We start from the raw sequence: 26,375 nt of genomic DNA on the forward strand, positions 1-26,375 counted from the left end.
CAGTGTGTGTGTGTGTGTGACACACTGTGTATGCGATTCTCCGTGTGTGTTTAGCAGATGGCTCTCTCCACACCACTGAACGTTTTAACAGAATGCCTCCCAGCACCCTTCACTTTAATCCACCTGGCTTTGTTGCCAGTCAGACCACACCAGTGCACACACTTCCCAGTTACACACACACACACACACACACACACACACACACACACACACACACACACACACACACACACACACACACACACACACACACACACACACACACACACACACACACACACACACACACACACACACACACACACACACACTTCCCAGTCGCACACACTCTTCCGCATCAGCATCAAAAAGAAGTTCAGACAGAAATGACCCATTTCAGTCATTTACATTTGTCCTATTTCACAATGTACAACCTGGATAATAAGAAGACGATAAATAGAATGAAATCCTTTATGCACCTGATTGTATTTCCAAACAGTAACATTTTACAAAGACATGTAATACCTAGAGTATATGTTAATCGTTGACGAGATAAAACTAGCTAATACTGTTGTTAATGTGCTCATCCTAAATAAAAAGCCAGCAAGAGCTTGGCACACATACATTCTATCACAAAACGCTCCCCTGCCCATATTTCTGTCTTTGAATATCCCAAACTAGTCCTCAAAGGCAAGCACACACACCAGGATTGAGGTCAATTCCATTTCAATTCCAGTCTATTCAGAAAGTAAACCCAATTCTAATTGAACATTTTACTGATTGAAAAGCATTGGAAGAGAATTGGAGTTGGAATGTCATTGTATTTTCTGAATTGACTGGAATTTAAATGGAATTGACCCCAACCCTGACACACACACACACGCACACACAGTGATGCTTCAGAACTACACTTTATCAGCTCGTCCATTAAGTTTCTCGACTTCCAGACGACATTCAATTTGTCCTGTTTTTATTTGTCGAACTATGCTTCACTAACTTTAACTTACAAATCTTTGTTGGTGAATATTTGTAGCACTCATTAGTCCTCATCTACAAAGCTCAATGGATGGATTACTTCTTCGTGGGAATGTGAGCTGGAGTCCTTCTGGTATAAAGACAAATTGGTAGTCTAGTCCTGAGATGCATATGAGGCAAACTGGAGGTGTCTATTCCGTTTTGAAATTTGTACGGGAGAGAAAACAGTTTCTAAACTGAAAACTATGGCACCACTCTGAATGAGCTACAGACACGTTTCGCGCATGACAAGTCGGGATGACACAAAATCAACAACAACAAAAAATGTTTTTAAAAAGAAAAATCAGGAGCAGATGAAATGTTATTTACACGGACACGTATGTACAAAAAGTAAACAAAAAATGGACAAAATGTCTTGTTGTTTCCTCAGTGTTGCAGTGAAACCATCTTCAGCAGCTTCTTCAGCCTCAGGTCAAACCTCAGGTCATAGTTCAAAGGTCAAAGTTCATAGGGTTTATAAAAGTGCTGCTTTTCTCTCTTCCGTTCATATTTTCTGTTGTAGTTTTTTGTATGTTGATGTAATTCCTTGTGAAAATCTCATTCTAAAGTGCATGGATGAGGTAAATAAAATTCATTAAAAAAAATTGTTTTAGTTTTGTATCCATTCACTGGCTCAGACGGGAACCATACTGTCTGGCATCTGTTCCTGTATTTGTTGCATGTGGGACAGCAATACCTGCTGCACACTGGCAAGGATCTGGTCCTGGTGTGATGGTGTGATAATTCCTATACTGGTCATATCCCTGTAAACATGGAATAATTCAATTAGACATGTTCAGAGTTAAGAAGACTATGAGTACCCACCCAGAAAGAAAGAGAGAGAGAGAAAGAGAGAGCGGGGGGGGAAATAGAGGGAGAGAAATAGAGAGCAATAGTGATATATAGAGAGGGGGGTTAGAGAGAGAGATACAGAGAGAGAGAGACTCACTGATGTGTGAGGGTTAGCAGAGAAATAGAGAGAGCCATAGTGATATATAGAGAGGGGGGATTAGAGATAGACTCACTGATGTGTGAGGGTTAGCAGAGAAATAGAGAGAGCCATAGTGATATATAGAGAGAGGGGGGTTTAGAGAGAGACTCACTGATGTGTGAGGGTTAGCAGAGAAATAGAGAGAGCCATAGTGATATATAGAGAGAGGGGGGATTAGAGAGTGACTCACTGATGTGTGAGGGTTAGCAGAGAAATAGAGAGAGCCATAGTGATATATAGAGAGATGGGGGGGGATTAGAGAGAGACTCACTGATGTGTGAGGGTTAGCAGAGAAATAGAGAGAGCCATAGTGATATATAGAGAGGGGGGGGGGATTAGAGAGAGACTCACTGATGTGTGAGGGTTAGCAGAGAAATAGAGAAAGCCATAGTGATATATAGAGAGAGGGGGGGGGGATAAGAGAGAGACTCACTGATGTGTGAGGGTTAGCAGAGAAATAGAGAGAGCCATAGTGATATATAGAGAGAGGGGGGATTAGAGAGAGACTCACTGATGTGTGAGGGTTAGCAGAGAAATAGAGAGAGCCATAGTGATATATAGAGAGAGGGGGATTAGAGAGAGACTCACTGATGTGTGAGGGTTAGCAGGCTGTCAGGGCTGGTGTATCCAGCAGTAGTGAGCGTGTCTCTATACATGCCCATCCCTATAGCCTGAAGACAGTCTTCTGCTGACCACACTGACACAAACTCTGGACCTCCTACAGGCTCCAACAGACTGGGAACAGGTCTGCACAGAGAGATAAAGACAGAGGTTGAGGTAGTTATGGGGAGTGAATGTTATGCTGGAAAAACACATTGAAAGAGCTTGCAATGAAAGACATTGTGTCCCCCGTGTGTACCTGTCTCCTCCTGTCCTCCTCAGAGTGGTGGTCGGGTTGCGGATGAGTTTATCCAGCATGTTGAGGATCTGTGTGAAGCTGGGTCTGTGTGTTCTCTCTGTCTGCCAGCAGTCTAACATCAGCTGGTGTAGACACACAGGACAGTCCATTGGCGGGGGCAGACGGTAGCCCTCATCTATTGCTTTTATCACCTGGAGAGGGAGAGAGACATTTGTCATTTCTTTCTTCTTTTGGAACTTATGTGAGTGTAACGTTTACTGTTCATTTTTTATTGATTATCTCACTTTTGTTTACTAAGGGAAAATGGCGCTGGAAGAAATGGCAGCAGTTTTACGGGCGCCCAACCAATTGTGCTATTATGTGGGGGGTTTTTTTCGTGTTATTTGTAAATTATTTTGTACATAATGTTTCTGCCACCGTATCTTACGGCAAAAAAAGAGCTTCTGGATATCAGGACAGCGATCACTCACCTCGGATTAGACAAAGACGACGCACAAGATACTCTCCAAACACCCCACAGGGCCAACATCCCCGTTATTTGCAAGAGGAAGCGACGCAGGTACAGAGGACAAAGAGCCGGATGTCTGGTCAGGACCCGTAGAAAGCGAGTGGGGAAGCTGCCGTTACAGTCAATACTACTCGCCAACGTGCAATCGTTGGACAACCAATTAGACGAGGTACGATCACGAATATCCTACCAACGGGACATCAAAAACTGTAATATTCTATGTTTCACGGAATCGTGGCTGAATGACGACATGGATATGCGTGCTGTGTATATTTGTAAACAACAGCTGGTGCATGAAATCTAAGGAAGTCTCTAGATTTTGCTCGCCTGAAGTAGAGTATATTGTGATAAGTTGCAGGCCACACTACATGCCTAGAGAGTTTTCAGCTATACTTTTCGTGGCTGTTTATTTACCACCACAGACAGATGCTGGCACAAAGACCGCACTCAGTCAGCTGTATAAGGAAATAAGCAAACAGGAAACCACTCACCCAGAAGCGGTGCTCCTAGTGGCTGGAGACTTTAATGCAGGGAAACTTAAATCAGTTCTACCAAATTTCTATCAACATGTTAAATGTGAAACCAGAGGGAAAACAATTCTAGATCACCTGTACTCCAAACACAGAGATGCGTACAAAGCTCTCCCTCGCCCTCCATTTGGTAAATCAGACCCCAACTCTATCCTTCTGATTCCTGTTTACAAGCAAAAATTAAAGCAGGAAGCACCAGTGACTCTGTCTATAAAAAAAGTGGTCAGATGAAGCAGATGCTAAACTACAGGATTGTTTTGATATCACAGACTGGAACATGTTCCGGGATTCTTCCGATGGCATTGAGGAGGACACCACATCAGTCACTGGATTTATCAATAAGTGAATCGAGGACATCGTCCCCACAGTGACTGTACGTACATACGCCAACCAGAAGCCATGGATTACAGGAAACATTTGCACTGAGCTAAAGGGTAGAGCTGCCGCTTTCAAGGTGCATGACTCTAACCCGGAAGCTTACAATTAATCCTGCTATGCCCTGCGATGAACCATCAAACTGGCAAAGCGTCAACACAGGACTAAGATTGAATCATACTACACCGGCTCTGACGCTCATCTTATGTGGCGGGGATTGCAAAATATTACAGACTACAAAGGGAAGCACAGCCGCGAGCTTCCCAGTGACACAAGCCTACCAGAGAGCTAAATCACTTCTATGCTCACTTCAAGGCAAACAACACTGAGGCATGCATGAGAGCATCAGCTGTTCCGGACGACTGTGTGATCACGCTCTCCGTAGCAGACGTGAGTAAGACCTTTAAACAGGTCAACATTCACAAAGCTGCAGGGCCAGACGGATTACCAGGACGTGTGCTCCAGGCATGTGCTGACCAACTGGCAGGTGCCTTCACTGACATTTTCAATGTCCCTGATTGAGTCTGTAATACCAACATGTTGTTTCAAGCAGACCACCATAGTCCCTGTGCCCAAGAACATAAAGGCAACCTGCATCACTCACGTCCGTAGCCATGAAGTGCATTGAAAAGTTGGTAATGGCTCACATCAACACCATTATCCCAGAAACCCTAGACCCACTCGAATTTGCATACCGCCCAAACAGATGATGCAATCTCTATTGCACTCTACACTGCCCTTTCCCACCTGGACAAAAGGAACACCTACGTATGTGAGAATGCTATTCATTGACTACAGCTCAGCGTTCAACCATAGTACCCTCAAAGCTCATCACTAAGCTAAGGATCCTGGGACTAAACACCTCCCTCTGCAACTGGATCCTGGACTTCCTGACCGGCCGCCCCCAGGTGGTGAGGGTAGGTAGCAACACATCTGCCACGCTGATCCTCAACACTGGAGCTCCCCAGAGGTGCGTGCTCAGTCCCCCCCAGTACTCCCTGTTCACCCACGACTGCATGGCCAGGCACGACTCCAACACCATCATTGCAGATGACACAACAGTGGTAGACCTGATCACCGACAACGACGAGACAGCCTATAGGGAGGTGGTCAGAGAACTGGCCGGGTGGTGCCAGGACAACAACCTATCCCTCAACCTAACCAAGACTAAGGAGAGAAAAGGAGGACTGAGCACACATCCATTCTCATCGACGGGGCTGTAGTGGAGCAGGTTGAGAGCTTTAAGTTCCTTGGTGTTCACATCAACAACAAACTAGAATGGTCCAAACACACCAAGACAGTCGTGAAGAGTAAGCGTATTCCCCCTCAGGAAACTAAAAAGATTTGGCATGGGTCCTGAGATCCTCAAAAGGTTCTACAGCTGCAAGAGCATGGTTGCATCACTGCCTGGTTGAAAGTCTGTGTTGCCCAGCAACAACTCCAAAACATCACTGCTCTAGAGGAGATCTGCATGGAGGAATGGGCCAAAATACCAGCAACAGTGTGTGAAAACTTACAAAAAACGTTTGACCTTTGTTATTGCCAACAAAGGGTATATAACAAAGTATTGAGATAAACTTTTGTTATTGACCAAATACTTATTTTCCACCATCATTTGCAAATAAATTCATTCAAAATCCTACAATGTGATTTTCTGGATTTTTCTTTCTTATTTTGTCTGTCATAGTTGAAGTGTACCTACGATGATGAAATTACAGGCCTCTCCCATCTTTTTAAGTGGGAGAACTTGCACAATTGATGGCTGACTAAATACTTTTTTGCCCCACTGTACATGTTCATACTACCTCAATCAGCCTGACTAACCGGTGTCTGTATGTAGCCTCGCTACTTTTATAGCCTGTCTTTTTACTGTTGTTTTATTTCTTTACTTACCTATTGTTCACCTAATACCATTTTTGCAGTGTTGGTTAGAGCCAGTAAGTAAGCATTTCACTGTAAGATCTACCTACACCTGTTGTATTCAGCGCACGTGACAAATAAACTTTGATTTGATCTAGTTCACTTGCTTTGGAAATGTTAACATATGTTTTCCATGCCAATAAAGCCCTTAAATTGAATTGAGAGAGAACAGGGTATAGAGAAAGAGGGTAAGAAAGCATGTTTAACTAACTTTGTCGACAGTGAATACATTTGCACACATTTCTAAAAACCTGTTTTCACTTTACCATTATGGGGCATTGTGTGTAGACTGATTTAACCCATTTTAGAATAAGGCTGTTGCGTAACAAAATGTGGGAAAAGTGGGCTCTGAATACTTTCCAAATGCACTGTAACCATCTAACTTTGCTTCAGTCCACACAAAAAAAGATTCCACGTTCAGGGGAAATCCATTACATAGAAAACACACTTACATCCTGGTTACTCATGTCCCAATATGGTCTCTCTCCATAGGACATCACCTCCCACATGACCACGCCATAGCTCCAGGTGTCAGAGGATGGGGTGAACTTCCTGTAGGCGATGGCCTCTGGAGAGGTCCATCTGATGGGGATCTTCCCCCCTGGAGAGTGGTACGTCCCAGTCACCTCCTGTAACACATGGGAAGAGAATTGTAATTGAATCCACAGTCTAGCACAAAGGACCCATAGTTGAAAGGTGAGTGATCTTACAGTCATTGAAACATGAACCTATCTCACATTACCCCAGATAGACATGTTAGTGTTCTATGTTCTCCCTGTGTTCTTACCCGTGTGGTGTAGGCATTCTCAGGGTCCTCTTGGAGTACCCGGGACAGGCCGAAGTCAGACACCTTGCACACCAGGTTGCTGTTGACCAGGATGTTGCGGGCGGCCAGGTCTCGGTGAACGTAGCTCATGTCAGACAGGTACTTCATGCCCGACGCGATGCCACGCAGCATGCCCACCAACTGGATCACTGTGAAATGACCATCGTGTTTCTAACGGAGAGAGAGAGAGATTTTAGGACAGGTGTCAAACTCACTCCACGGAGGGCTGAATTCAGGTCACTGACGAGTAAGGAACTCCCCTCATCTGGTTGTCTAGGTCTTAATTGAAACCCCCGCTGTTTTAGAATATAACACACAGTACAAAGACATAGAGATAGAACTTATTTCTAATCTTTGCTTAACTTGGCAAGTCAGTTAAGAGCAAATTCTTATTTACAATGACAGCCCACCGTGGAACAGTGGGTTAACTGCCTTGTTCAGAGCTACACCTTGTCAGCTCGGGGATTCGATCCAGCAACCTTTTGGTTACTGGTCCAACGCTCTAACCACTAGGCTACCTGACGCTCCAAGAAACACTAGGACCTCTTACCCTGAGGAAGGCGTCAAGAGATCCATTCTCCATGTACTCTGTGATGATCATCACTGGTTTACCTGCACAGGAGACAAACAAGCAGCGATTAAGACAGGGGGGTGTTCCACAAGGATCAGTTTCGGGGTCCTCTGCATTTTTATATCTTTATAAATGTAGACGGAACCTGTCAATCTCTGCTTGGATTGGTCAAAGTAGCTGTCAATCACTCACATCGCGTGACCACGCCCTCCAGTCTGATGATGTTTGGGTGGTCGAACTGTCCCATGATGCTGGCTTCAGAGAGGAAATCTTGCCTCTGTTTGTTAGAGTATGCTGCCTTCAGACTCTTTATGGCCACGTAGATCTCCCTCTTTCCCTGGAGACGCAGACGGCCACTACACACCTCGCCAAACTCACCTACAACACAGACACACAGCATAAATAACTACACACTTCCCCAAACTCACCTACAACACACACAGCATAAATAACTACACACCTCGCCAAACTCACCTACAACACACACACACAGCATAAATAACTACACACTTCCCCAAACTCACCTACAACACACACACAGTATAAATAACTACACACTTCCCCAAACTCACCTACAACACACACACAGCATAAATAACGACACACTTCCCCAAACTCACCTACAACACACACACACACAGTATAAATAACTACACACTTCCCCAAACTCACCTACAACACACACACAGTATAAATAACTACTCACTTCCCCAAACTCACCTACAACACACACACACACAGTATAAATAACTACTCACTTCCCCAAACTCACCTACAACACACACACAGTATAAATAACTACACACTTCCCCAAACTCACCTACAACACACACACACACAGTATAAATAACTACACACTTCCCCAAACTCACCTACAACACACACACACACAGTATAAATAACGACACACTTCCCCAAACTCACCTACAACACACACAGTATAAATAACTACACACTTCCCCAAACTCACCTACAACACACACAGTAAAAATAACTACTCACTTCCCCACATTCACCTACAGCACACACACACACAGTATAAATAACTACACACTTCCCCAAACTCACCTACAACACACACACACACAGTATAAATAACTACTCACTTCCCCACATTCACCTACAGCACACACACACACAGTATAAATAACTACACACTTCCCCAAACTCACCTACAACACACACAGTATAAATAACTACACACTTCCCCAAACTCACCTACAACACACACAGTATAAATAACTACACACTTCCCCAGACTCACCTACAACACACACAGTATAAATAACTACACACCTCCCCAAACTCACCTACAACACACACAGTATAAATAACTACACACTTCCCCAAACTCACCTACAACACACACAGTATAAATAACTACACACTTCCCCAGACTCACCTACAACACACACACACAGTATAAATAACTACACACTTCCCCACACTCACCTACAACACACACAGTATAAATAACTACACACTTCCCCAGACTCACCTACAACACACACACACAGTATAAATAACTACACACTCCCCACACTCACCTACAACACACACAGTATAAATAACTACACACTTCCCCAAACTCACCTACAACACACACAGTATAAATAACTACACACATCCCCAAACTCACCTACAACACACACAGTATAAATAACTACACACTTCCCCAAACTCACCTACAACACACACAGTATAAATAACTACACACTTCCCCACACTCACCTACAACACACACACACAGTATAAATAACTACACACTCCCCCACACTCACCTACAACACACACAGTATAAATAACTACACACATCCCCAAACTCACCTACAACACACACAGTATAAATAACTACACACTTCCCCACACTCACCTACAGCACACACAGTATAAATAACTACACACTTCCCCAAACTCACCTACAACACACACAGTATAAATAACTACACACTTCCCCAAACTCACCTACAACACACACAGTAAAAATAACTACTCACTTCCCCACATTCACCTACAGCACACACACACACAGTATAAATAACTACTCACTTCCCCAAACTCACCTACAACACACACACACACAGTATAAATAACTACACACTTCCCCAAACTCACCTACAACACACACAGTATAAATAACTACTCACTTCCCCAAACTCACCTACAACACACACACACACAGTATAAATAACTACACACTTCCCCACATTCACCTACAGCACACACACACACAGTATAAATAACTACACACTTCCCCAAACTCACCAACAACACACAGAATAAATAACTACACACTTCCCCAGACTCACCTATAACACACACAGTATAAATAACTACACACTTCCCCAAACTCACCTACAACACACAGTATAAATAACTACACACTTCCCCAGACTCACCTATAACACACACAGTATAAATAACTACACACTTCCCCAGACTCACCTATAACACACACAGTATAAATAACTACACACTTCCCCAAACTCACCTACAACACACACAGTATAAATAACTACACACTTCCCCACATTCACCTATAACACACACAGTATAAATAACTACACACCTCCCCAAACTCACCTATAACACACACAGTATAAATAACTACACACATCCCCACATTCACCTACAACACACAGTATAAATAACTACACACTTCCCCACATTCACCTATAACACACACAGTATAAATCACTACACACCTCCCCAAACTCACCTATAACACACACAGTATAAATAACTACACACATCCCCACATTCACCTACAACACACAGTATAAATAACTACACACTTCCCCAAACTCACCTATAACACACACAGTATAAATAACTACACACTTCCCCACACTCACCTATAACACACACAGTATAAATAACTACACACATCCCCACACTCACCTACAACACACAGTATAAATAACTACACACTTCCCCAAACTCACCTATAACACACACAGTATAAATAACTACACACTTCCCCACACTCACCTATAACACACACAGTATAAATAACTACACACTTCCCCAAACTCACCTATAACACACACAGTATAAATAACTACACACATCCCCAAACTCACCTATAACACACACAGTATAAATAACTACTCACTTCCCCAAACTCACCTACAACACACACACACACAGTATAAATAACTACACACTTCCCCAAACTCACCTACAACACACACAGTATAAATAACTACACACTTCCCCAAACTCACCTACAACACACACAGTAAAAATAACTACTCACATCCCCACATTCACCTACAGCACACACAGTATAAATAACTACACACTTCCCCAAACTCACCTACAACACACACACACACACACACAGTATAAATAACTACACACTTCCCCAGACTCACCTATAACACACACAGTATAAATAACTACACACTTCCCCAGACTCACCTATAACACACACAGTATAAATAACTACACACTTCCCCAAACTCACCTACAACACACACAGTATAAATAACTACACACTTCCCCACATTCACCTATAACACACAAAGTATAAATAACTACACACCTCCCCAAACTCACCTATAACACACACAGTATAAATAACTACACACTTCCCCAAACTCACCTACAACACACACAGTATAAATAACTACACACTTCCCCACATTCACCTATAACACACAGTATAAATAACTACACACTTCCCCAGACTCACCTATAACACACACAGTATAAATAACTACACACTTCCCCACACTCACCTACAACACACACAGTATAAATAACTACACACTTCCCCACATTCACCTATAACACACACAGTATAAATCACTACACACCTCCCCAAACTCACCTATAACACACACAGTATAAATAACTACACACATCCCCACATTCACCTACAACACACAGTATAAATAACTACACACTTCCCCAAACTCACCTATAACACACACAGTATAAATAACTACACACTTCCCCAAACTCACCTATAACACACACAGTATAAATAACTACACACTTCCCCAAACTCACCTATAACACACACAGTATAAATAACTACACACCTCCCCAAACTCACCTACAACACACACAGTATAAATAACTACACACTTCCCCAAACTCACCTACAACACACACAGTATAAATAACTACACACATCCCCAAACTCACCTATAACACACACAGTATAAATAACTACACACTTCCCCAAACTCACCTATAACACACACAGTATAAATAACTACACACCTCCCCAAACTCACCTACAACACACACAGTATAAATAACTACACACATCCCCAAACTCACCTACAACACACACAGTATAAATAACTACACACTTCCCCACAATCACCTACAACACACACAGTATAAATAACGACACACCTCCCCAAACTCACCTACAACACACACAGTATAAATAACTACACACTTCCCCACAATCACCTACAACACACACAGTATAAATAACTACACACCTCCCCAAACTCACCTACAACACACACAGTATAAATAACTACACACTTCCCCACAATCACCTACAACACACACAGTATAAATAACTACACACTCCCCAAACTCACCTACAACACACACAGTATAAATAACTACACACTTCCCCAACTCACCTACAACACACACAGTATAAATAACTACACACCTCACCCACACACACAGTCACCACTTCCCCACAACACACACACACAGTATAAATAACTACACACTTCCCCAAACTCACCTACAACACACACACACCTATAACACACACAGTATAAATAACTACACACTTCCCCAGACTCAAACTCACCTAAACTCACCTACACACACAGTATAAATAACTACACACTTCCCCAAACATTCACCTATAACACACACACACAGTATAAATAACTACACACACCTCCCACAAACTCACCTATAACACACACAGTATAAATAACTACACACTTCCCCAAACTCACCTACAACACACACAGTATAAATAACTACACACTTCCCCACATTCACCTATAACACACAGTATAAATAACTACACACTTCCCCAGACTCACCTATAACACACACAGTATAAATAACTACACACTTCCCCACACTCACCTACAACACACACAGTATAAATAACTACACACTTCCCCACATTCACCTATAACACACACAGTATAAATCACTACACACCTCCCCAAACTCACCTATAACACACACAGTATAAATAACTACACACATCCCCACATTCACCTACAACACACAGTATAAATAACTACACACTTCCCCAAACTCACCTATAACACACACAGTATAAATAACTACACACTTCCCCAAACTCACCTATAACACACACAGTATAAATAACTACACACTTCCCCAAACTCACCTATAACACACACAGTATAAATAACTACACACATCCCCAAACTCACCTACAACACACACAGTATAAATAACTACACACTTCCCCAAACTCACCTATAACACACACAGTATAAATAACTACACACATCCCCAAACTCACCTATAACACACACAGTATAAATAACTACACACCTAAACTCACCTATAACACACAGTATAAATAACTACACACCTCCCCAAACTCACCTACAACACACACAGTATAAATAACTACACACCTCCCCACACTCACCTACAACACACACAGTATAAATAACTACACACTTCCCCACAATCACCTACAACACACACAGTATAAATAACTACACACCTCCCCACACTCACCTACAACACACACAGTATAAATAACTACACACTTCCCCACAATCACCTACAACACACACAGTATAAATAACTACACACCTCCCCAAACTCACCTACAACACACACAGTATAAATAACTACACACTTCCCCACAATCACCTACAACACACACAGTATAAATAACTACACACCTCCCCAAACTCACCTACAACACACACAGTATAAATAACTACACACCTCCCCACACTCACCTACAACACACACAGTATAAATAACTACACACCTCCCCACACTCACCTACAACACACACAGTATAAATAACTACACACTTCCCCAAACTCACCTACAACACACACAGTATAAATAACTACACACTTCCCCAAACTCACCTACAACACACACAGTATAAATAACTACACACTTCCCCACACTCACCTACAACACACACAGTATAAATAACTACACACTTCCCCAAACTCACCTACAACACACACAGTATAAATAACTACACACTTCCCCAAACTCACCTACTACACACACACACTACACACACACACACACACACACACACACACACACACACACACAGTATAAACACACACACCCCTGAATCACCTACAACACACACAGTATAAATAACTACACACATCCCCAAACTCACCTACAACACACACAGTATAAATAACTACACACTAACACACTTCCCCAAACTCACCTACAACACACACAGTATAAATAACTACACACTCCCCAAACTCACCTATAAAACACACAGTATAAATAACTACACACTTCCCCAGACTCACCTACAACACACACAGTATAAATAACTACACACTTCCCCAAACTCACCTACAACACACACAGTATAAATAACTACACACTTCCCCAAACTCACCTACAACACACACAGTATAAATAACTACACACATCCCCAAACTCACCTACAACACACACAGTATAAATAACTACACACTTCCCCAAACTCACCTACAACACACACAGTATAAATAACTACACACACAAACTCACACACACACACACACACACACACACACACACACACACACACACACACACACACACACACAGTATAAATAACTACACACCTCCCCACAATCACCTACAACACACACAGTATAAATAACTACACACTTCCCCAAACTCACCTACAACACACACAGTATAAATAACTACACACTTCCCCAAACTCACCTACAACACACACAGTATAAATAACTACACACATCCCCACACTCACCTACAACACACCTTCAAAACCTTGATGATTTACTGTGAGCGTGTGTGTCAGGCTCCCTTACCAATGCCAATGACCTTCTCTATGTGTATGTAGGAGGCGTCAATTTCTTTGGCAAACTCATGAACTGCCTGGTCTGGGTCCTCATAGGTGAACGGGTCCACATATATCCTCACACCTACAGATGGAGAAAGGGGAGGAGATGGGTTGGGGAAAGGAGTTCGACATGTTTGTGAAATAGGATGAGATGTGTGTGTGCGGTCTTACCTGGGTTTAGGTGTTTCTCCTCCTCGGAGTCTTGCTTGGCTTGGCTGTATTTGCCCCTCCTGAAAGAAGAAAGGCAGAGGAAGAAGTGGTGAGTGGCACGGAACACACACAATGTGAGTGATTGACAGCTACTTTGACCAATCCAAGCAGAGACGGGTTAATCAAGGTGAGTAGAGGGGAAGAAGGAGAAGGGGGATGGAGTGTGGGAAGGAGAGAGAATAGTGCCTTGGGTAATATAGGAGGAAAGGTGTGTTATCTTACAGAACCTGTCTGTAACACTACCCATTGTGTCTTTAAGCGGTGTGGTGTGTCATACCTTGAGAGCCACTGTCAGTAAAAAGAGGCCTCAAGGGAGAGGTTGTGTGTGAGTGTTCGGAGGCCAGGGGGAAGCTGATACAGTGGCTGTGTTGTTGTGGAGACACTAATGATAAGTCAGGGACAAGGGGATTACCAGGTGAACAATCAGACCTTTAGAAGGACATACTGTCTCCTCTTTAATCCCCCTCCAAAGCCCCAGGTGATCTGTGTGTGTGTGTGTGTGTGTGTGTGTGTGTGTGTGTGTGTGTGTGTGTGTGTGTGTGTGTGTGTGTGTGTGTGTGTGTGTGTGTGTGTGTGTGTGTGTGTGTGTGTGTGTGTGTGTGTGTGTGTGTGTGTGTGTGTGTGTGTGTGTGTGTGTGTGTGTGTGTGTGTGTGTCTTAGCGGTTGCTTGTTCTTCTGAGGCCATATGTGTTTGTACCTGCGGCTGATAATGAAGACTGCGGTGGAGGTGAGCAGTAGAATCACACCTCCGCTGATTGACAGCAGGAGCAGGGTGGAGCTGGCGGCATCACCAATCAGAGGCAAGGGATCTGTCAGTGGGAGGAGACAACAGGTTACAAACCAGGATGTTTTCATTAAAAACAGGTCCCCCCCAAAAAATGGAATATCTCTTGCTCAAAAACAGCCGAATATAATAGATTAGACTGTCTTCTACCTGAGTTGGTGGAGAACTCCAAGGGGCCGCTGAACTCTCCGTATCCGGCGGCTGTGCGAGCGCGCACCTGAAACAAGTACACCGTGAGCGGACTCAGCCCAGTGATGTCAGCACTGCGAGACGCCGTCTTCATGATGCGGTAGGAGCTCTCCTTCTGATCCTGATGGGACGAGAGACAGGAAGAGAGAAAGAGGGGAGGGATCTGTTAATGAGCAGAAATCTGCGGTCATATACATGACTCTTTCCAAGATACAGCATAACTTAAATACACCCCATTTTAACTGGGAAGTGTAAAGATAAGGGGTCACGGATGAGGTCATGATCCTAAAATGTAACTTGAAGTTGCAGAACAATGTGTGGTTCTGGAGCGAAATACCTCTCCCTGTGGACCCTAGGCCTATAATCACAAAACCAGACAAGCAAGGACAAACTGTAGCCACACAATTCCAAATCAACTACAAATCACTCCCACCCATCTAGCTCTCTCCGCAAAAAAAAATGCATCTCGTAGTCTCTCCCTTCATGTCTCCCTCCCTCTTTTTCCACGTCAAACACAAGGAATGCTTTGAAGATTGTTTATTGGTTGTTTTATAGGTCTATTGATACCAGTTTAAGCAGATAGCATGTGAACACTCACAAACATGCATGGGATGCACATAAAACACACACACACACACACACACCAGTTATAGGTTTCCAAAAAAAGAAAGTGGTATCAAAAATAGTGGTATCTAGAACCTAAAACGGTTCTTTGGCTGTCCCCATAGGAAAACCATTTGAAGAACCCCTTTTGGTTCCAGATAGAATCCTTTTGGGTTCCTTGTAGAACCCTTTCCACAGAGGGTTTTACCTGGAACACAAAGGAGTTCTCCTATGGGGACAGCCGAAGAACTCTTTTGGAACCCTTTTTTCTAAGAGTGTAATTTTGTAATTTTTTAAAAGGATTTCTGAACCGCGGTTCGCACGAGGCATCTCACCTTCTCGTAGTACTTGACCTCATACTCCAGGATCACACCATTGGGACGATCGGGCTGTTGCCATGCCAACGACACACCATGCCTGGTGACATCACCAGCCTGGATGGATGTAACTGGGGAGGGAGCTGAGTGAGTGAGAGAGGTACACAAGTTGAAGAACTAGGACAGCCCAGAGATATATCATGGCTTTTATGTTTGTGTATTGAATCTCTTGAATAGTTTACCAGAAAAGAATGTATAAGACACAATGGCATAACATCCGCAACTAAAATAATTCAAGCTACAGGATTGACAGGTTTTCATCCAAATCCACATTTGGAGTTATAAAAAAAACACTTCCCTGAATGTTTGATGGCAGTCACAATGACCCAATCAACCACAGCTGAGTCCTGGATGACACTTTTACCTTTTTCTCTTGGGATCAGGCCATGACCTTTCTCACCTCTTTTCCTTTCTATCCCTTTATCATTGTCTTTCCCACATCCTTTCTATTACTTTATCATTGCCTTTCCCACTTCCTTGCTATCCCTTTATCATTATCTTTCCCACTTCCTTTCTATTCCTTTATCATTGCCTTTCCCACTTCCTTTCTATTCCTTTATCATTGTCTTTCCCACTTCCTTTATCATTGTCTTTCCCTTCCTTTATCATTGTCTTTCCCACTTCCTTTATCATTGCCTTTCCCACTTCCTTTATCATTGTCTTTCCCACTTCCTTTCAATCCCTTTATCATTGTCTTTCCCACATCCTTTCTATCCCTTTATCATTGTCTTTCCCACTTCCTTTCTATCCCTTTATCATTGTCTTTCCCACATCCTTTCTATCCCTTTATCATTGACTTTCCCACTTCCTTTATCATTGTCTTTCCCACTTCCTTTCTATCCCTTTATCATTGTCTTTCCCACTTCCTTTCTATCCCTTTATCATTGCCTTTCCCACTTCCTTTATCATTGTCTTTCCCACTTCCTTTCTATCCCTTTATCATTATCTTTCCCACATCCTTTCTATCCCTTTATCATTGTCTTTCCCACTTCCTTTCTATCCCTTTATCATTGTCTTTCCCACTTCCTTTCTATCCCTTTATCATTGCCTTTCCCACTTCCTTTATCATTGTCTTTCCCACTTCCTTTATCATTGCCTTTCCCACTTCCTTTATCATTGTCTTTCCCACTTCCTTTCTATCCCTTTATCATTATCTTTCCCACATCCTTTCTATCCCTTTATCATTGTCTTTCCCACTTCCTTTCTATCCCTTTATCATTGTCTTTCCCACTTCCTTTCTATCCCTTTATCATTGTCTTTCCCACATCCTTTCAATCCCTTTATCATTGTCTTTCCCACTTCCTTTCTATTCCTTTATCATTGTCTTTCCCACTTCCTTTCTATCCCTTTATCATTGTCTTTCCCACATCCTTTCTATCCCTTTATCATTGTCTTTCCCACATCCTTTCTATCCCTTTATCATTGTCTTTCCCACATCCTTTCTATCCCTTTATCATTGTCTTTCCCACATCCTTTCTATCCCTTTATCATTGTCTTTCCTACATCCTTTCTATCCCTTTATCATTGTCTTTCCCACATCCTTTCTATCCCTTTATCATTGTCTTTCCCACATCCTTTCTATCCCTTTATCATTGCCTTTCCCACTTCCTTTATCATTGTCTTTCCCACTTCCTTTCTATCCCTTTATCATTGTCTTTCCCACCTTCCTTTATCATTGTCTTTCCCACATCCTTTCTATCCCTTTATCATTGTCTTTCCCACATCATTTCAATCCCTTTATCATTGTCTTTCCCACATCCTTTCTATCCCTTTATCATTGTCTTTCCCACATCCTTTCAATCCCTTTATCATTGTCTTTCCCACAAACTTTCTATCCCTTTATCATTGTCTTTCCCACATCCTTTCTATCCCTTTATCATTGTCTTTCCCACATCCTTTCAATCCCTTTATCATTGTCTTTCCCACATCCTTTCAATCCCTTTATCATTGTCTTTCCCACATCCTTTCTATCCCTTTATCATTGTCTTTCCCACATCCTTTCTATCCCTTTATCATTGTCTTTCCCACATCCTTTCTATCCCTTTATCATTGCCTTTCCCACTTCCTTTATCATTGTCTTTCCCACTTCCTTTCTATCCCTTTATCATTGCCTTTCCCACTTCCTTTATCATTGTCTTTCCCACTTCCTTTCTATCCCTTTATCATTGTCTTTCCCACATCCTTTCTATCCCTTTATCATTGTCTTTCCCACATCCTTTCTATCCCTTTATCATTGTCTTTCCCACATCCTTTCTATCCCTTTATCATTGTCTTTCCCACATCCTTTCTATCCCTTTATCATTGTCTTTCCCACATCATTTCAATCCCTTTATCATTGTCTTTCCCACATCCTTTCTATCCCTTTATCATTGTCTTTCCCACATCCTTTCAATCCCTTTATCATTGTCTTTCCCACATCCTTTCTATCCCTTTATCATTGTCTTTCCCACATCCTTTCTATCCCTTTATCATTGTCTTTCCCACATCCTTTCTATCCCTTTATCATTGTCTTTCCCACATCCTTTCAATCCCTTTATCATTGTCTTTCCCACATCCTTTCAATCCCTTTATCATTGTCTTTCCCACATCCTTTCTATCCCTTTATCATTGTCTTTCCCACATCCTTTCTATCCCTTTATCATTGTCTTTCCCACATCCTTTCTATCCCTTTATCATTGTCTTTCCCACATCCTTTCAATCCCTTTATCATTGTCTTTCCCACATCCTTTCTATCCCTTTATCATTGTCTTTCCCACATCCTTTCAATCCCTTTATCATTGCCTTTCCCACTTCCTTTATCATTGTCTTTCCCACTTCCTTTCTATCCCTTTATCATTGCCTTTCCCACTTCCTTTATCATTGTCTTTCCCACTTCCTTTCTATCCCTTTATCATTGTCTTTCCCACATCCTTTCTATCCCTTTATCATTGTCTTTCCCACATCCTTTCTATCCCTTTATCATTGTCTTTCCCACATCCTTTCTATCCCTTTATCATTGTCTTTCCCACATCCTTTCTATCCCTTTATCATTGTCTTTCCCACATCATTTCAATCCCTTTATCATTGTCTTTCCCACATCATTTCTATCCCTTTATCATTGTCTTTCCCACATCATTTCAATCCCTTTATCATTGTCTTTCCCACATCCTTTCTATCCCTTTATCATTGTCTTTCCCACATCCTTTCTATCCCTTTATCATTGTCTTTCCCACATCCTTTCAATCCCTTTATCATTGTCTTTCCCACATCCTTTCTATCCCTTTATCATTGTCTTTCCCACATCCTTTCTATCCCTTTATCATTGTCTTTCCCACATCCTTTCTATCCCTTTATCATTGTCTTTCCCACATCATTTCAATCCCTTTATCATTGTCTTTCCCACATCCTTTCTATCCCTTTATCATTGTCTTTCCCACATCCTTTCTATCCCTTTATCATTGTCTTTCCCACATCCTTTCAATCCCTTTATCATTGTCTTTCCCACATCATTTCTATCCCTTTATCATTGTCTTTCCCACATCATTTCAATCCCTTTATCATTGTCTTTCCCACATCCTTTCTATCCCTTTATCATTGTCTTTCCCACATCCTTTCTATCCCTTTATCATTGTCTTTCCCACATCCTTTCAATCCCTTTATCATTGTCTTTCCCACATCCTTTCTATCCCTTTATCATTGTCTTTCCCACATCCTTTCAATCCCTTTATCATTGTCTTTCCCACATCCTTTCTATCCCTTTATCATTGTCTTTCCCACATCCTTTCTATCCCTTTATCATTGTCTTTCCCACATCCTTTCTATCCCTTTATCATTGCCTTTCCCAATTCCTTTATCATTGTCTTTCCCACTTCCTTTCTATCCCTTTATCATTGTCTTTCCCACTTCCTTTCTATCCCTTTATCATTGTCTTTCCCACATCCTTTCAATCCCTTTATCATTGTCTTTCCCACATCCTTTCAATCCCTTTATCATTGTCTTTCCCACATCCTTTATATCCCTTTATCATTGTCTTTCCCACATCCTTTCTATCCTTTATCATTGTCTTTCCCACATCCTTTCAATCCCTTTATCATTGTCTTTCCCACATCCTTTCTATCCCTTTATCATTGTCTTTCCCACATCCTTTCTATCCCTTTATCATTGCCTTTCCCACTTCCTTTATCATTGTCTTTCCCACTTCCTTTCTATCCCTTTATCATTGCCTTTCCCACTTCCTTTATCATTGTCTTTCCCACTTCCTTTCTATCCCTTTATCATTGCCTTTCCCACTTCCTTTATCATTGTCTTTCCCACTTCCTTTCTATCCCTTTATCATTGTCTTTCCCACATAATTTCAATCCCTTTATCATTGTCTTTCCCAAATCCTTTCTATCCCTTTATCATTGTCTTTCCCACATCCTTTCTATCCCTTTATCATTGTCTTTCCCACATCCTTTCTATCCCTTTATCATTGTCTTTCCCACATCCTTTCTATCCCTTTATCATTGTCTTTCCCACATCCTTTCTATCCCTTTATCATTATCTTTCCCACGTCCTTTCTATCCCTTTATCATTGTCTTTCCCACATCCTTTCTATCCCTTTATCATTGTCTTTCCCACATCCTTTCTATCCCTTTATCATTGTCTTTCCCACATCCTTTCTATCCCTTTATCATTGTCTTTCCCACATCCTTTCTATCCCTTTATCATTGTCTTTCCCACATCCTTTCTATCCCTTTATCATTGTCTTTCCCACATCCTTTCAATCCCTTTATCATTGTCTTTCCCACATCCTTTCTATCCCTTTATCATTGTCTTTCCCACATCCTTTCTATCACTTTATCATTGTCTTTCCCACATCCTTTCAATCCCTTTATCATTGTCTTTCCCACATCCTTTCTATCCCTTTATCATTGTCTTTCCCACATCCTTTCTATCACTTTATCATTGTCTTTCCTACATCCTTTCTATCCCTTTATCATTGTCTTTCCCACATCCTTTCTATCCCTTTATCATTGTCTTTCCCACATCCTTTCTATCCCTTTATCATTGTCTTTCCCACATCCTTTCTATCCCTTTATCATTGTCTTTCCCACATCCTTTCTATCCCTTTATCATTGCCTTTCCCACTTCCTTTATCATTGTCTTTCCCACTTCCTTTCTATCCCTTTATCATTGTCTTTCCCACATCATTTCAATCCCTTTATCATTGTCTTTCCCAAATCCTTTCTATCCCTTTATCATTGTCTTTCCCACATCCTTTCTATCCCTTTATCATTGTCTTTCCCACATCCTTTCTATCCCTTTATCATTGTCTTTCCCACATCCTTTCTATCCCTTTATCATTGTCTTTCCCACATCCTTTCTATCCCTTTATCATTGTCTTTCCCACATCCTTTCTATCCCTTTATCATTGTCTTTCCCACATCCTTTCTATCCCTTTATCATTGTCTTTCCCACATCCTTTCTATCCCTTTATCATTGCCTTTCCCACTTCCTTTATCATTGTCTTTCCCACTTCCTTTCTATCCCTTTATCATTGTCTTTCCCACTTCCTTTCTATCCCTTTATCATTGTCTTTCCCACATCCTTTCAATCCCTTTATCATTGTCTTTCCCACATCCTTTCATCCCTTTATCATTGTCTTTCCCACATCCTTTCTATCCCTTTATCATTGTCTTTCCCACATCCTTTCTATCCCTTTATCATTGTCTTTCCCACATCCTTTCATCCCTTTATCATTGTCTTTCCCACATCCTTTCTATCCCTTTATCATTGTCTTTCCCACATCCTTTCTATCCCTTTATCATTGTCTTTCCCACATCCTTTCTATCCTTTATCATTGTCTTTCCCACTTCCTTTATCATTGTCTTTCCATTGTCCTTTATCATTGCCTTTCCCATTCCTTTATCATTGTCTTTCCCTTCCTTTCTATCCCTTTATCATTATCTTTCCCACATCCTTTCTATCCCTTTATCATTGTCTTTCCCACTTCCTTTCTATCCCTATCATTGTCTTTCCCACTTCCTTTCTATCCCTTTATCATTGTCTTTCCCACATCCTTTCAATCCCTTTATCATTGTCTTTCCCACATCCTTTCTATTCCTTTATCATTGTCTTTCCCACATCCTTTCTATCCCTTTATCATTGTCTTTCCCACATCCTTTCTATCCCTTTATCATTGTCTTTCCCACATCCTTTCTATCACTTTATCATTGTCTTTCCCACATCCTTTCAATCCCTTTATCATTGTCTTTCCCACATCCTTTCAATCCCTTTATCATTGTCTTTCCCACATCCTTTCTATCCCTTTATCATTGTCTTTCCCACATCCTTTCTATCCCTTTATCATTGCCTTTCCCACTTTTCTATCCCTTTATCATTGTCTTTCCCACTTCCTTTCTATCCCTTTATCATTGCCTTTCCCACTTCCTTTATCATTGTCTTTCCCACTTCCTTTCTATCCCTTTATCATTGCCTTTCCCACTTCCTTTATCATTGTCTTTCCCACTTCCTTTCTATCCCTTTATCATTGTCTTTCCCACATCATTTCAATCCCTTTATCATTGTCTTTCCCAAATCCTTTCTATCCCTTTATCATTGTCTTTCCCACATCCTTTCTATCCCTTTATCATTGTCTTTCCCACATCCTTTCTATCCCTTTATCATTGTCTTTCCCACATCCTTTCTATCCCTTTATCATTGTCTTTCCCACATCCTTTCTATCCCTTTATCATTGTCTTTCCCACATCCTTTCTATCCCTTTATCATTGTCTTTCCCACATCCTTTCTATCCCTTTATCATTGTCTTTCCCACATCCTTTCAATCCCTTTATCATTGTCTTTCCCACATCCTTTCTATCCCTTTATCATTGTCTTTCCCACATCCTCCACTTTATCATTGTCTTTCCCACATCCTTTCAATCCCTTTATCATTGTCTTTCCCACTTCCTTTATCATTGTCTTTCCCACATCCTTTCTATCACTTTATCATTGTCTTTCCTACATCCTTTCTATCCCTTTATCATTGTCTTTCCCACATCCTTTCTATCCCTTTATCATTGTCTTTCCCACATCCTTTCTATCCCTTTATCATTGTCTTTCCCACATCCTTTCTATCCCTTTATCATTGCCTTTCCCACTTCCTTTATCATTGTCTTTCCCACATCATTTCTATCCCTTTATCATTGTCTTTCCCACATCCTTTCAATCCCTTTATCATTGTCTTTCCCACATCCTTTCTATCCCTTTATCATTGTCTTTCCCACTTCCTTTCTATCCCTTTATCATTGTCTTTCCCACATCCTTTCTATCCTTTATCATTGTCTTTCCCACATCATTTCTATCCCTTTATCATTGTCTTTCCCACTTCCTTTCTATCCCTTTATCATTGTCTTTCCCACATCCTTTCTATCCCTTTATCATTGTCTTTCCCACATCCTTTCTATCCCTTTATCATTGTCTTTCCCACATCCTTTCAATCCCTTTATCATTGTCTTTCCCACATCCTTTCAATCCCTTTATCATTGTCTTTCCCACATCCTTTCTATCCCTTTATCATTGTCTTTCCCACATCCTTTATCATTTATCATTGTCTTCCCCACATCCTTTCAATCCCTTTATCATTGTCTTTCCCACTTCCTTTCTATCCCTTTATCATTGTCTTTCCCACTTCCTTTATCATTGTCTTTCCTACATCCTTTCTATCCCTTTATCATTGTCTTTCCCACTTCCTTTCTATCCCTTTATCATTGTCTTTCCCACATCCTTTCTATCCCTTTATCATTGTCTTTCCCACATCCTTTCTATCCCTTTATCATTGCCTTTCCCACTTCCTTTATCATTGTCTTTCCTACATCCTTTCTATCCCTTTATCATTGTCTTTCCCACTTCCTTTCTATTCGCTACACAGGGAGACAACACACTTCCCACGGGTAGTCAGAGCAGGTGTGTCTGCCACTATCAGGGACTCAGAGGCCGTGTTTACCTAGGCATCTGATATTTTTTTCCCTTCCACTCATTGATATTTTGACCAATCAGATCAGCTCTGAAAAAGATCTGATGTCAAAAGATCTGATGTGATTGGTCAAAAGGTCAATTCCTGGGAAAAAAAATCAGAATTGGTCTTCCTGTGTAAATGCAGCCAAAGACATTGTAAAGATAGAGTCAGTGGGCAGTGTTCCAGTTCACGCAAAGTAAACCACACGGAAAAACCACGTACATGGGCACAGACTCCATCTGACTCACACTCCCCGTAGAAGCTCAAATGAAACACCTTGTAAAAAACTTTACAGACCTCTTAAATGTAGAGGTGATCAAACCAACACACTTTCTCCCCGCACGTGACACACACACACACACGCACACACCGTGGCATAAGCCAATAAGACCGTGGCATTCTGTTTATGTCTTCGAGACAAGTCACTCCTTGAGAGTTTGACAAACACACTCACACACATTACTCCCATGTACTGCTCCAGAATGTATTCACACCCCTTAACTTATTCCACATTTTGTTGTGTTGCTGCCTGAATTCAAAATGGATTACATGCAAATGTATCGAAAATTAAATACAGAAATATCTAATTTTACATAATTATTCACACGCCTGAATCAATACTTTGTAGAAGCAGCTTTGGCGGCTATTACAGCTTTAAGTCGTCTTGGGTATGTCTGTATAAGCTTTAAGTCGTCTTGGGTATGTCTGTATCAGCTTTAAGTCATCTTGGGTATGTCTGTATCAGCTTTAAGTCGTCTTGGGTATGTCTGTATCAGCTTTAAGTCGTCTTGGGTATGTCTGTATCAGCTTTAAGTCGTCTTGGGTATGTCTGTATCAGCTTTAAGTCGTCTTGGGTATGTCTGTATCAGCTTTAAGTCGTCTTGGGTATGTCTGTATCAGCTTTAAGTCGTCTTGGGTATGTCTGTATCAGCTTTAAGTCGTCTTGGGTATGTCTGTATCAGCTTTAAGTCGTCTTGGGTATGTCTGTATCAGCTTTAAGTCGTCTTGGGTATGTCTGTATCAGCTTTAAGTCGTCTTGGGTATGTCTGTATCAGCTTTAAGTCGTCTTGGGTATGTCTGTATCAGCTTTAAGTCGTCTTGGGTATGTCTGTATCAGCTTTAAGTCGTCTTGGGTATGTCTGTATCAGCTTTAAGTCTTATTGGGTATGTCTGTATCAGCTTTAAGTCTTATTGGGTATGTCTGTATCAGCTTTAAGTCTTATTGGGTATGTCTGTATCAGCTTTAAGTCGTCTTGGTCTCTTGGGTATGTCTGTATCAGCTTTAAGTCGTCTTGGGTATGTCTGTATCAGCTTTAAGTCGTCTTGGGTATGTCTGTATCAGCTTTAAGTCGTCTTGGGTATGTCTGTATCATTTAAGTCTTATTGGGTATGTCTGTATCAGCTTTAAGTCTTCTTGGGTATGTCTGTATCAGCTTTCTGTATCAGTCTCTGTATCAGCTTTAAGTCTTATGTATGTCTGTATCAGCTTTAAGTCTTATTGGGTATGTCTGTATCAGCTTTAAGTCTTATTGGGTATGTCTGTATCAGCTTTAAGTCTTATTGGGTATGTCTGTATCAGCTTTAAGTCTTATTGGGTATGTCTGTATCAG

General features: G+C 41.4%; 1 protein-coding gene across 2 annotated transcripts in view; it reads right to left on the reverse strand.

Annotated features, from left to right (window-relative positions):
- Positions 1-436: 436 nt before the first annotated feature.
- LOC118395068 (ephrin type-A receptor 4-like) overlaps positions 437-26,375 on the reverse strand; it is a 51,610-nt gene continuing 25,671 nt past the window's right edge. For both annotated transcript variants that reach the window (XM_052464200.1, XM_052464199.1), the window contains exons 7-18: positions 16,746-16,870; positions 15,769-15,928; positions 15,532-15,643; positions 14,796-14,854; positions 14,593-14,706; positions 7,766-7,951; positions 7,553-7,614; positions 6,964-7,173; positions 6,629-6,805; positions 2,844-3,034; positions 2,573-2,731; positions 437-1,757 (exon numbers count right to left, since the gene is read on the reverse strand). In XM_052464200.1, coding sequence (XP_052320160.1) covers positions 1,628-1,757; positions 2,573-2,731; positions 2,844-3,034; positions 6,629-6,805; positions 6,964-7,173; positions 7,553-7,614; positions 7,766-7,951; positions 14,593-14,706; positions 14,796-14,854; positions 15,532-15,643; positions 15,769-15,928; positions 16,746-16,870 — 1,685 coding nt within the window. In that variant the 3' untranslated portion in view covers positions 437-1,627. The remainder of the gene's footprint in view (positions 1,758-2,572; positions 2,732-2,843; positions 3,035-6,628; positions 6,806-6,963; positions 7,174-7,552; positions 7,615-7,765; positions 7,952-14,592; positions 14,707-14,795; positions 14,855-15,531; positions 15,644-15,768; positions 15,929-16,745; positions 16,871-26,375) is intronic.

The sequence above is a fragment of the Oncorhynchus keta genome, chromosome 15, assembly GCF_023373465.1.
Source record: "Oncorhynchus keta strain PuntledgeMale-10-30-2019 chromosome 15, Oket_V2, whole genome shotgun sequence".
NCBI lineage: Eukaryota > Metazoa > Chordata > Actinopteri > Salmoniformes > Salmonidae > Oncorhynchus > Oncorhynchus keta.